General features: G+C 45.7%; 1 protein-coding gene across 3 annotated transcripts in view; it reads right to left on the reverse strand.

Moving 5' to 3' along the window:
- Positions 1–2,771: 2,771 nt before the first annotated feature.
- The window catches only part of LOC147100573 (protein-arginine deiminase type-2-like), a 58,653-nt gene continuing 48,567 nt past the window's right edge, over positions 2,772–12,857 (reverse strand). For all 3 annotated transcript variants that reach the window (XM_085966961.1, XM_085966962.1, XM_085966963.1), the window contains exons 13-17: positions 12,703–12,850; positions 11,581–11,674; positions 6,339–6,415; positions 6,115–6,246; positions 2,772–5,668 (exon numbers count right to left, since the gene is read on the reverse strand). In XM_085966961.1, coding sequence (XP_085823087.1) covers positions 5,435–5,668; positions 6,115–6,246; positions 6,339–6,415; positions 11,581–11,674; positions 12,703–12,850 — 685 coding nt within the window. In that variant the 3' untranslated portion in view covers positions 2,772–5,434. The remainder of the gene's footprint in view (positions 5,669–6,114; positions 6,247–6,338; positions 6,416–11,580; positions 11,675–12,702; positions 12,851–12,857) is intronic.

The following is a 12,857-nucleotide window of genomic DNA, read 5'->3' on the forward strand; positions in this document are numbered from 1 at the left end:
CATTTTTTCTTGGCATTTCTTTCCACCACCTCGTCCCCCAAAGCTTTAGCAAAAACTGACAAATATTTCAATTCCTTTCTGACCTTTCATATGGGCTGAAACAATACTTGTTAAAGGTAACTATGCAGCCACTTTAAGTGGTCATATCCCTTTTAAATTTGAATTGCAAGCCAGATTTTCTGTCTGCCCCACTATGCTAGCTGGTGGCTCATGGCAAAAAGTTGTGCTGGAAGTTTATGCTAATTATTCAAATGACTCGACTCCATAAAATTGTGCATTAACAGCTTAGTACAGTGATCTAGCTTTGCACTGACAACCAGCTGGGAGTGTAACTTTCTTTTTGAAGTACTTTCTCCCCTTTCCATTAGTCATGCAACACTTACCTTACTGTTGCAGGATATGGACTAAATACACGGACACAAGCTCCAGCACCGTGCAACAAGCCTAGAGTATTCCTTCTGGGATTTATTGAATCAGCAACAGCAACTTTCAGCAACAGCTAAAATTGTGCGTAAACACTCTTGTGTAATTAATATTTAACAGAGTTACAGGAAAAAGCTCAGCCAGTCACTTATGGTAAACGGTACTAGATAATACTTCAGGGACATCCTAGATGGTACCAAGCCAATTTCTGCTATTCACATTTTTGAGAAGCACCTTGCTTCCAGAAAGTTTTCCTGTATCATGACCTCTCCTGTCGCTCTCCATTTCATTGATACTGCTATGGCCACTGTTCCTTTGAACTTTACTCTCTTGTTCCTTCTAAGCTCCGAATGTACAATCCTGCCTGCTGTTCCTGCTCCCTGCAACCTCTCTGTTTTAAAATCATGACGCATTGTACTGCTTCCTACTTTTAACTCATTCTTGCCCAGGTTCGCACCACTTTGGACATCTCTTACCTCTCCCTGTTGTCCCAAACTGATAAAGATTAGAGTTTTGATGGCCATTTTCCATCAAGAGGAAAATAAAAGTGTTGGACCGTTGGAAAATAAAAGTGTTGGACCTTTAGAAATTAATCCTTAGAGTCATGAATCTGACTTTTTTTATCAAACATATTAGGGTTGCTTTTCACCTTCAGTGTCTGGGAGCAGACTGCACACCCATTGTAGAATCCACCGATTTTCATTCCATTCTAACTTAAACCGAAAATCCCCTTTAGGACAAATTGAAATCCCGAAGCACAACTGGGGAACTGAAAGCAGGATCCATTGCCACCTACTTTTGGCACTGTACATTAATTCCACCAGCAGAGGAAGCAGTAGCATCTGACACAGCTGAGGATCCCAGCAATGGCTTACTCTGAAGCAGGGAACCTCTCAACACACAAGTTCTGTGTTGTGATTGCCAGCTGACATGAGTTTTTTGAATCCATTCTTGGTGTTGATAAGGAAGTCCTGACATGTGGATTGGTGACCGATGTGGAATTTGTTGAGGCTGTACGGGAAGATGTTAATGTTAGTGGGAGAGAGTGGGATGAAGTGTCTTGAATTGGCCATGATAACTATCGGGCACCTCTTCTTGGAATCGTAGAATGATACAGCACAGAAGGAGGCCATTCGGCTCACCGTGCCTGTGCTGGCTCTTCAGTGGAGCTATCCAATTGATCCCACTCCTCTTTTCCTATAGCCCTGCAAATATTTTCCCTTCGAGTATTTATTCAATTCTCTTTTGAATGTTACTATTGAATCTGCTTCCACCACCCTTTCTGGCAGTGCGTTCCAGATCACAACTTCTTGTTGGAGTTGGTTAAGTCCTGTGTCTTGTCTCCACCATGGAAGCTATCATTATGCACTCAGAAAGACTCCCACTATAACATAATTAATTCTGAGAACTTGGTACTCCTCTGGTGGAAAGGAAGGGATGGGAGCAGAGTTCTCTTTAAAAAGTAAGTCTGCCTGTTGAGTCCGGGTTCTGCGCCTAGTCTGTGCAGAATTAGCTGATCCCAACTGGGGCAGTGGTAAGGGGGCTACAATTGCCCACAGTGCTCTTGAAGAGGAAAAAAATTAGGGTTTCCAATCCTGATCATTATCCAGTGATGTTGCTGCAGCTCCATGTGTGGACATAAGGTGAAGACTATAATGCCTTCTACATTCCAATAGCCAGACAACGCTCACTAAACTTGAGCATGAAGAATGGCCACTTCACCGAGGTACCAAAGGGCCGCTGGTGTCTGGAACCGTAGCCCCAGCATAATTAGGCGCTTTCGGGGGAGGAGAGGAGAAAATTGATAACATTTATATGGTTATATTTGAATCAGGTGACGAAAGCTGTCCTTTTTATTTTAAACCACAAGAACTCTGTAAACTTCATCTTTGAGAACAGATTGCATTGTGAAGTTCTCTTCAAGCACACAATCACGATGTTGCCTCATTAAAAGGGAAATGAGAATGGGGAACAGGAAAATAAATATTAAAAACTTTGGCTTTTTTTGCAGTTATTTCCTATTCCTCACTTATTTAATTAAAATATAAAATGTGTATTTTTCATCCTTTAGATTTTCCTACATGACACCACACTCCACACCTCGTAACTAGTGCATGAGGGTAGGCAGGCTCAGCTCACCCCTTCACTCTTTCCCTCTGGGGCAGAAAGCACTGGGTTGCATCAAAGCAGTGCTCCCAAACACGCAGTAAAAGTGGAAACATTTTCTGTGCCCTGGTATTCAGATCTCTTACTGCAACCAATAAATATGGACAGATATGTTGCTGCAGTTTTATATTGACCAAACAGAAATATTTTGTTGTGAGTAGTAAAGTAAGTAGGAGGTAGTAAACATTTTCAGCAAATCTTTATTGCTTGCAAACATTAACAACCCTTTAAAGGCTGCAGTAGTACATTTACACCAAATGAATTATTTTAATCTACTAAACATCGAGGTATAGTAAGCTTGGCAAGGCTTTGGCACACTTTTTGCAGCTACCTTCTTGTGCAGTTTTGTGTATATCCATGCTATGGTGCAGCAAAAATATAACAATCAAACAGAATTCATTTTTCTCAATGGACAAACATACTATAGCATCACTGGAGAGCAGTTTCACTGCAGAGACCCACTACAGATTAACAAAGGTCTATCTGGTGGAAATGTCTCTTGGATAGTGCCCAAGGCATTTATGCCATTGTTTACAATCTGGGTCACCTTGAAATGGAAATGCTCCATTTTACATTAATGAGGAAGGAGATTGCCTCGACCTCTCATTTGTAAGGATTAAACTGGAGCTATAGGGCTCGATTTTGTCAATGGGGAGCTTTTGGAGGCGGGATTCCCACTTTTTGGGTTGTAGTCCCGCCTCCATCAACTTGTGGCCAACCCACGCTATTTTCCCTTGATTGACCTTAAGCCCGCCCAGCGGGCTCAGCAGGCCAATTAAGGGACACCTGGTTACTGGTGACGTCAGCGATTGACATTTCATCTGTCAAGAGCTTTTGACAGATGAAAAATCAGCATTTGACAGCTCTCTGAAGCTGTCAAACACTAACAATCTGTCTTCTAACTTGAGTCCTTCTACTCGGACTCAGTTAGAGAGCTCTCCAGACCAGAAAGCAGAGGCTGCAGCTTTTGACAGTTCAGCGGCCATTCTCCTTTCTGTGCCGGTGAGCTGAGAGACTCCCGAGAACTAAAGGAAGGAAGCCTGCAGGAGAAAGTAAAACTTATTAAAACACTTTACACTTACCTCTGCACACATGCACCCATCACTCACCTGCACAACGGATCTCTCGATCCCACCAACCCCTGCAGACTGACGGTCCGCCTCGCTAACTTGGCGTGGTTCGGAGCCATCGGACAGCCCACACTTCAGGGCTAAACATAGGGATTAGGCAAAAAACTGCCTGTTGACTACCTGTTAACAGGCAGTTAATTGGCACTAATCCCCTTCCCGCCTCGGGGAGGCGGCTCCCAGCACAGGTCGGCTACCCGCCTCCTGGGACATTGGCACGGGGGCGGGATGGGTTCCTGCCCCCCGATTCTGCAATATTCCCACCACTTCCGCCTCCTCAGGGCTTGGAAAATCGAGCCCATAGAGTCTCAGCTGGAAATAAAAGCCAATGTATGGTCCTCAAAGTCTAGCCTGGAATTAGAGTTTCATTAGAAGATAAAAAGAGTTCGATCACAGGACTAAGCTCATTCTCAGAAGCATCCTGCACCTGGAACTCCCTTTAACAAAATCAGAAACTTATCATGGAGAACTGTAAGTTTAAATGCAAGTCCTGCCAAGCCATTGTGTATTTTGTTATCAACCCACTGGATTACCTGACCTATTAGAATTATACACGATCCTCTGAAGGCAAAATGCATTTATCCAGTTAATGAACTATGGCACACAAACCAAAAAGGTTCCTAATTCAGTCACTGGTTTGTGCTGAATTAGCTGATCTTGGCTAAGGCAGCGGTAAAGCACTATGATTGGTATCAATGTCCCTGGGTTAGGACAACAACTTGCATTTATAGAGCACCTTTAACACAGTAAAACGTCCCACGGTGCTTCACAGGAGTGTTCTAGAACATTTGACACCAAACCACCTAGGGAGATATTAGGACAGGTGATCAATGCTTGGTCAAAGAGGTAGGTTTTAAAAAGCATCTTAAAGCAGGAGAGAGAGACAAAGAGGTTTAGGGAGGGAATTCTAGAGCCTAGGCAGCTGAAGACACAGCCATCAATGGTGGAGTGATTAAATCGGGGATGCGCAAGAGACCAGAATTGAAGGAGTACTGAGGTTTTGGAGGATTGTAGGATGTTGCATAGATAAGGAGGCGAGGCCATGGTGGGATTTGACTACAAGGATGAGAAATTTTAAATTGCAGCGTTGCTGGACTGTAAATCATCTATTCAGTGACTCCTGGTGAACATTTGTGTGCAAGAAATGTCAGGTGAAGACAGTATCTGGCTCAGCTGTGATGTCAAGGTATATAATTAAAAATTATTACACATTTCCAGTTAAAATTTTCAGTCAATAGTTCATCCCCTCAAGATGGTGAAAGCTAGGTCATAAGTATCTACTGAACACAAAGAAACTAGCAATACCAGCAGTGGCATGCAACATGTGCCATTATGATTTTTTATTACACCCCTGAAGCATTTTGGGATGTTTTCCTATATTAAAAGTTGCTATATCAATGCACGTTGCTGTCGTTTACTTGGCTTAAATGAAAATGATCACTTTTGCAAAGCGACATCTGAGTTGACACCCACAGGAATGTCAGCAGCAGGCTTTATTTCGCTTAAAAATTCAACTGATTCGAAGAGAAACAGTGAACAACCGACGCTGAGATCAGACTATAGGACTGGAGGTGTTTGACTGGCACAGGTTGCATGCCAATGTCCGCATATCGTTAGGCGCTAGTCTTTTGTCAGCAGGTTGCATGTTATCAAGGCTGTGCAAAAGCATACTAAAACTAAAGCAATGTTTCGTTACTTATGGCAATAGTAACTGGTAATTACATCTCCATATTCCACCACTTGAAAGCAAATGACTTGCGACGAACATTGGAACCACAGTGAACTTCACCCATCATCAGGTGATAGGCATCAAAGTCGTCGATGAAGTTACAATCCAGGCCGAGTGGTTCTAGTGCTGAGCACACCGCAGATTCCAGTGGACATTTTCCATTTATCAAAGGTCCAAATGGCTTTGGAATACCCAGGTATTTGCCAAGGACTATCATGTTTACCTAAAGGGGCACAGACAGAAACAGTCCTTTTACTCATTAGCATGTTCAAACAGTCGGAATGATAATAGAAAGAAGTATGGGGCAAAGAGAGACACATAGGTAATCAGGAAGAGAAAGAGAGTGAGTGGAGATAAATGAATGAAAGACAATGGATGCTAAAAAGGATAAATGATCAAGTGGAAAATGGACAAAATAAAACTGAAGGAGGAGTAGAAGATAGATAAAACAAATACCCATTCTGACAATTAATTTCTCATAGTTGACACACAATGGGTCACATATGTTTGTAATTAATCTAAACAAGGCTCAATTCCTGCAGACGTGCTGATGAGCAGATACCAGGCATCTCCCTGTGGGGGATAAGTTCAAATGGCTGCTCTTGCACAGATCTGAGCAACCAGCAAGCAGACGCTGGGATCAAGCCACCCTCACCAGTTTTCACTTACCATATCTGGAAAGAATGCTTCTGCTGCATGATCGGACGTGTTCAACTCAAACAACACAGGAATATCAATTATATCTTCTTCATCCAATCCCAATTCCCCCTTCAGGATATCTCGGTTCCAATCAATGCATTGCTGAGAGGAAGGCAGAGAATTTGAAATAGTTATGCAATAATTTTCATACACGAACACAATTACATTACACTATTTATATCTTACTGACTCACCTGTACATAAGCATTATCTTCCAGCAGTTTTTGATTGCTTAGGATTTCATTAATTTTGACCGTTTTTTTCTGGGCACCTGGTTGAGAGAAACAAAAGCAAAATTACTGTTTCTTATTCAGCTGACTCCTCAAATATCTCATTAACTTTACATTGAGACTTGTGAGACCGACAGTTCCAGCGATCAATGAATCATAGAATAGAATCATAGAATGGTTACAGCACAAAAGGAGGCCATTCGGACTGTCGAGCCCATGCTGGCTCTCTGCAAGAGCACCTCAGCTGGTTCCACTCCCCTGCCCTTTCCCCTTAGCCCTGCAAATTTATTTCTTTCAGGTACCTATCCAATTCCCTTTTGAAAGTCACGATTGAGTCTGCCTCCACCACTCTTTCAGGCAGTGCATTCCAGATCCTAACCACTTGCTGCGTAAAAAAAAAAGTTTTTCCTCATGTCGCCTTTGGTTCCTTTGCCAATCACCTTGAATCTGTGTCCTCTGGTTCTTGACCCTTCTGCCAATGGGAACAATTTCTCTCTATCTACTCTGTCTAGACCCCTCATGATTTTGAACTCCTCTATCAAATCTCTTCTTAGAGCAGAGAAGATTGAGGAGAACAATCCCAGCTTCTCTATTCTATCCACGTAACTGAAGTCCTTCATCCCTGGAATCATTCTCGTAAATCTTTCCTGCACCCTCTTGAAGGCCTTCACGTCCTTCCTAAAGAGCGATGCCCAGAATTGGACACAATACTCCAGTTGAGGCAGAACCAGTGTTTTATACAGGTTCATCATAACTTCCTTGCTTTTGTACTCTATGGCCCCGATTTTCGGCTTGTGTGGGAAATGGTCGGGTTTCCCTGAATGTGGGGTTTCTGACACACATTAAAAAAGTGTCAGCCAGCTCCACGCAATTTTCCCTCAAGTGGCCAATTAATTCCCAGCATGTGGGAAGCCTTGCCAATTGTCAAATTCGAGTCAGAAATCCCCACAGTATGATGTCATCATTCGTGGTGCTTTCAAGGTCCATAGCAAGCACTGCATCCTCTGAAGGCTTCCAAACGAACCATACAGCATGGCAGAGGAGCCTGCAGCAGCTGTGGCCAGTGCCAGACCCCGAGGTGCCTTCAAATTCGACGAGGCTTCACTGCAGGCATTATTGGATGGGGTAAGGGCCCACAGGGAGGTCCTCTTCCCTAGGTCAGGGAGGAAGAGGCCTCCCACTGAGACCAATGCTGCATGGATGCAGGTGTCAGCAGATGCCAACTCGCTGGGAGTCACCAGAAGAACCTTGGCATTACATCTCTAACTCCTTCCTTTACTCCCCCACAGTACCATCCAGAGCCCCCGTCCTCACTGTGGAGGAGGAAGAGGCTGTGCAGCCAGACTCCTCAGAGGAAGCTCCAACCTCTGAGGGTGCAGCGTCAGCAGAAGTAAGGGCACCCAGCACCAGCGCAGACACTCACACCTCGGGGGGGGACCTTCGGGACATAGAGTAGTGTTGTCACCTGGTGTTTCACAGCTCACAAGTGAGCCTCAGCAGATTCTGGAGACAGGGACAGCAGTGGAGAGTCCTCGTTGGAGGGCACAGGACTCTGCCAGCTCAGCTGCGCTGCATGTCGACCCTCTGCCTCTGGGTCCATCCACAAAAGAGGTGATGGATCTCCATGCACAGATGCGGGAGTCTCTGGCAGGTTTTGTCTCCAGGGTCTCTGCGAGTGTGGAGCGAATGGAGGAGTCCATAGCGACCATGAGCAGAGCCTTTGTGGAGTCATTGGCGCATGAACGCATCACCATGGAAAGGTTGGCAACCTCCATGGAGGAGATAACTCGCCAGGGTACGGAAAACATGGTGAGTGCTCATAAGAGAATGACATCTCTTGAGGAGCGTTGGCCATCTATTGAACAGAGAAACCAGATTTTCATGGAAGTCCTGAGTAGGACTGCCAGTGCAGAAACGGGTCCCCATGGCCCCCTAAAGCGCAGCAAGGTGCGCTCAAGCCACTTCCAAGCGCTGGCCCCTTCTGGCCTGTGCAGCTTCAGGTGAGTGAGCAGCAGCCTGGTGCTCCTGGTTCTGCTGCTGCCACCTCTGCTGCTGGAGATCCTCTAATGGCAAGAAGGGAAGGAAAAAAAGGCATTCCATGCTTTGCCTCAGCTGAGGAAGCGCTGAGTGAGGGTGGCGAGAGGGGCTTCCCAGGAGATCGCATTGGAGAAGTGTGTGAGGCTCCAACCTTCCACAGCTGTGCCTAAGCCTTGAAGAAGTAGCCCCAAACCTGTAACAAGGTCCTGCAACATACAAGTGCTGTCCCTTTAAATCGCAGCTTCTCCGATTGACCTGCAGCTGACAGCAAGCAAGCCGGCAAGCTTCACGCCAGGTCTCATCAGCGGGGTTCCCCACAGGCGTGTTTCAGGTGGGGAAAGCCCCAAAGTCGCAACGGCCCTGGAAAATCTACTTCAACAAGGTAATAATTGGTCATTAGTGTGCCGACGACCAGTCCCGCCAGCGGCAGCCGGGACTGAAGCGGGTTGCGCAGAAACGGCGGTCCAAAAGTCGGGCGGGGAATCAGGCCGGGGGGGTCCCGACCCATTTTTTCGGCACCCGGCCGCATGAAAAGCCGCCCGACGGCTGCCAGAAAATTGACCCCATGCCTCTATTTATGAAGCCCAGGATCCCGTATGCTTTTTTTAAACTGCTTTCTCAACCTGCCCTGCCACCTTCAACGATTTGTGCACTTATACCCCCAGGTCTCTCTGTTCATGCACTCCCTTTAGGATTCTACCCTTTGGTTTATATTGTTTCTCCTCATTCTTCCTACCAAAATGTATCACCTCACACATTTCTGAGTTCAGTTTCATCTGACACATGTCCATCCATTTCACCAGCCTGTCTATGTCTTGAAGTCTATCACTATCCTCCTCACTGTTCACTATACTTCCAAGTTTTGTGTCATCTGCAAATTTTGAAGTTGTGCCCTGTACACCCATGACCAAATCATTAATATATATCAAGGAACGCTGTGGTCCTCGTACTGACCCCTGGGGAACACCACTACTCTCTGTTTGCTGTACACCTCTCAAACCTGACTATGTACAATTCACCTTGGAGACCATGGCCGCGATTTTGCCTACCTAGGCGGTTCTGGAGCCGGTAGCGGAGTATGACCCTGCTGCTGGCTCCAGCCCGCTCTGTGTAATGAATTTTACGCTGATTGGGCTTGGTAAGCCCACCCAGCGCATTTGCCGGCCAATTGAAGGAAGCGGGTCTGATGATGTCACTTGATGACGTGTCATCAGTCAGTTTCCTTAAAGGGACCATGCGCACATTGATTTTGACAGTTCTGCTGTCAGTGTTCTACAACATTGAGGTGCTGCAAATACTGCACAGAGGTGCACGCTTGCACCCAGGCTCTCCCATGACTCCCTTCATATGTTTATGGAGGGAGTCACAGCACGTAGGGAAGTCCTCTTCCCTTCCCATGGGCAGAAGAGACCTCCCCGGAGATCTACGTAGCCTGGTTGCAGAATGCACAGGAGGACACGAGCAGGGATGTCGTTAGGAGGACCAGGCTGCAATGGCGCAAATCTTTCAATGATCTCAGTAGATCACGAAACGTTACTGCAAAACCACATTCAACCTCATCCTGCTTTGCCACTCATCACATCCCCATCACTCTGCCTTCCCTACTCTACTCCTGCACATCCTTACTCACACCAACTTACCTTGCACCTCCACCCATCCCACTCTATCTACATTATCACTTCCCCATCTCACTAGCCACCACTCACACTCGGCCTCATCCTAGTCCAATCATACTAAGTAACAACACAAGGGTAGGCACTTGGGTGTTTTAGCCAATGTTCATGAAGTTTCTGTTAATGTGCTGTCAAACATTGAAATTTTTATTTTCAGCACTTTGCATGCTTGGACAGATTTGTGTGCACCTTTGGAAGTGGTTTAGTGAGTTGCAGTGAATGGTGAGACATAACGGTACCCCCGTAATGGCGATGACTGTGAAAGGAATGGCTTGGGAATTGTAGGGATGCTTTATGTTGTTGGTGTGGGGTGGTGCCAACCTGGCGCATCATGTGGCAGCCAGGGTGTACAGCGTCAAGTGAAGTAAATCTGGCTATGGTGAGGCCATCTCTGGCATCTCGGGTAGCAGTGTGGCTGGGTGCTGATGCCCTGTGCAGCACCAGCTGATTGCGGAGAAGGTTGGTGTTGGTGCTGCTGGTGTTGGGGCTAATCATGGTGGGATTATGAGGACCAAGGTGAGATATTTTCAAGGGCACCGATGCTGATGGAATAGATGGCAGGTTAGGCTGAGATGACAGAAGCAATCTGTCACTGGTGAGAGGTTGTTCCAATGAGGTGACACTGGATAGGGAGTTTGCTCCAAACACTTGCAAGCTGCATAAAGCTCAATCTGTCTTCCAACTACAGTAAGCAACAGCTTCTAACCTTGGAAAGTCAACACCTATGAAATGGGAGCTTTTATAGACCATTTGCAGCTGTCAAGTTAAGAAAGCATATCATGCTGACACAACGCCCGACCTTACCTAACGTGATCCCCGAGGAGTGGGGAAACCGTTGACGAACTCTTAAAATCTAAAGGTGAGCTTAAAATAATTTAAGTGCCTGTTAGTAAGCTTTTAATAATCTAAATTGCCTCCTCTGCCGCTTGGTTTGGGTCTGTTTAGCGCCCCGACATCTGGGAGACTAGCGTGGAGGTGGGTTGACAGTGGGTTCCCTACCCGCTGTCAAAAAAAAATTCCCAGTTAGCAAATGCACCCCCTGATTCCCCCCCTCCATGTTTCTGCTATTTCTGTTTTATCAGCCCGCTCAATTAAGTAACACTTTAGGACATACTGGCTCATGAAAGGTGCCTGGAAAGTGGTCCATCTGTGGGAAAGCACCTGGCCCCCACTCTGCATGTCCCCTATCTGATTAAGATCATGAACTAATGCAGGCAATCAAAGCCATAAATCCAGGTGTATCTCTTGCTCTTTGCTAACATTACATGATTATGTATTGAAATACCTACTATGGATTGCTATTTCTAGACATAATGTGTAATGTATCAAATACAAACATATTCAAAGGGGATCTACATTCATTTTACTGAGTCCTACACCAGCAGAGAGCACACACTTTTGCCTGGTGGACATTCTGTAGCTTTAGGCTCAGTGCAAGGCAGCAATTGATTTTCACATGTCTGCTACTGAAATGTTACAACTGGTAAGAAACTCACCTTCAAACATCTGGGCTTCCCCGTGACCTCCTTGCTGCAGCTTCGTGAACAATTTGCAGCAGGCATCAGGGCTGACCAGGAGAAGCCGGAAACCCTGCAGGAAAACAGGGCAAATGTTGATATTCAAAAACTGACTTTCTCTCAGCAGAGCATCCTGTGTTGCTTTGTCTTTTTTTCCCTGCATTCACATGAAGTAGTGGGAGGGGGCGTCATCTCTCCAACTTCACTACCGACCAGAGTTTGGTCATCATGATTCCTCCTTATCCTCCTCGCCCTTACTGCAGCCTTTGACAGTTTGAATACACCATCCTTCTCCAACATCTCTCCTCTGTTGTCCAACTTTGTGGGACTGTCCTTGCTTGGTTCCAGTTTTACCTATCTAAGAGAAGCCAGACCATGTCTACCAATAGCTTTTCTTCCCACCATCACCTCAGGAATTTCCCAAAAGATCTGAGCATGTTGCGGTTGAACCAACGCTCCAATATTATTCTAATGAATTCGGACCATAAAAATGGCTCAGACCTCTGGCAAGCTGCATCACTCATCTGACTCTGGCCTCTTTGCACCCACCTCCCTTCGCCCCAGCATTGGTGACCGCGCCTTTAATCATCTTCCTCCCAAACACAAGCTCAAATCTGCCCCATGTGTGGAACAGGCTATCTCTTGTCACTTTGACAGACTTGTAGGGAGAACCATGAGGCAGGACTTAGCTATGGGTCAACTACACTCTGCCTTAACCAGCTGAAACATGGGAGAGCTGAGAAGAGGAATCCAATGGAAGCCCTTTTAGTCCCTCTTCCAGTTGCCCCGGGCCTCAGGTTGCTGTATTCAGTGTTTGTTTTTCATAGTTTACACATTTCCTGCCTCTATTGTCAGTGTCACTGGGGTTGAATTTCCATGGGGCTTCTCCCGATTGTCCACCATAACTTCGGTTTAAGATTTGCAAAAATTCTGAGAAACCACGTAAATGCTGTTTACACCATTTCCGCAGATTTTGCATCAAAGTTACATCAGAAGAACTCCATTATCTCTAATCACACAGACTTTCAGAATATACCACAAACAACAAGATAAACACACAGCAGTTTGATCCTGGTCACTTGGTAGAATTATATTGGTTACCTTTCTGTCAGGGGCTGGAACAAAGGTCATGAACTCATCCACATGACCTACAAGCAACCAGTCAGAGAAGAGCTCAATAGGATACTGCACTATCTGAGCGTACAGGAAGTCCCGAATGACCTTTGTCATGTTTCTCCCTTCAGAAGTACTAGAGC

The sequence above is a fragment of the Somniosus microcephalus genome, chromosome 25, assembly GCF_052327205.1.
Source record: "Somniosus microcephalus isolate GS21.2 chromosome 25, FLI_Smic_1.0, whole genome shotgun sequence".
Classification (NCBI taxonomy): domain Eukaryota; kingdom Metazoa; phylum Chordata; class Chondrichthyes; order Squaliformes; family Somniosidae; genus Somniosus; species Somniosus microcephalus.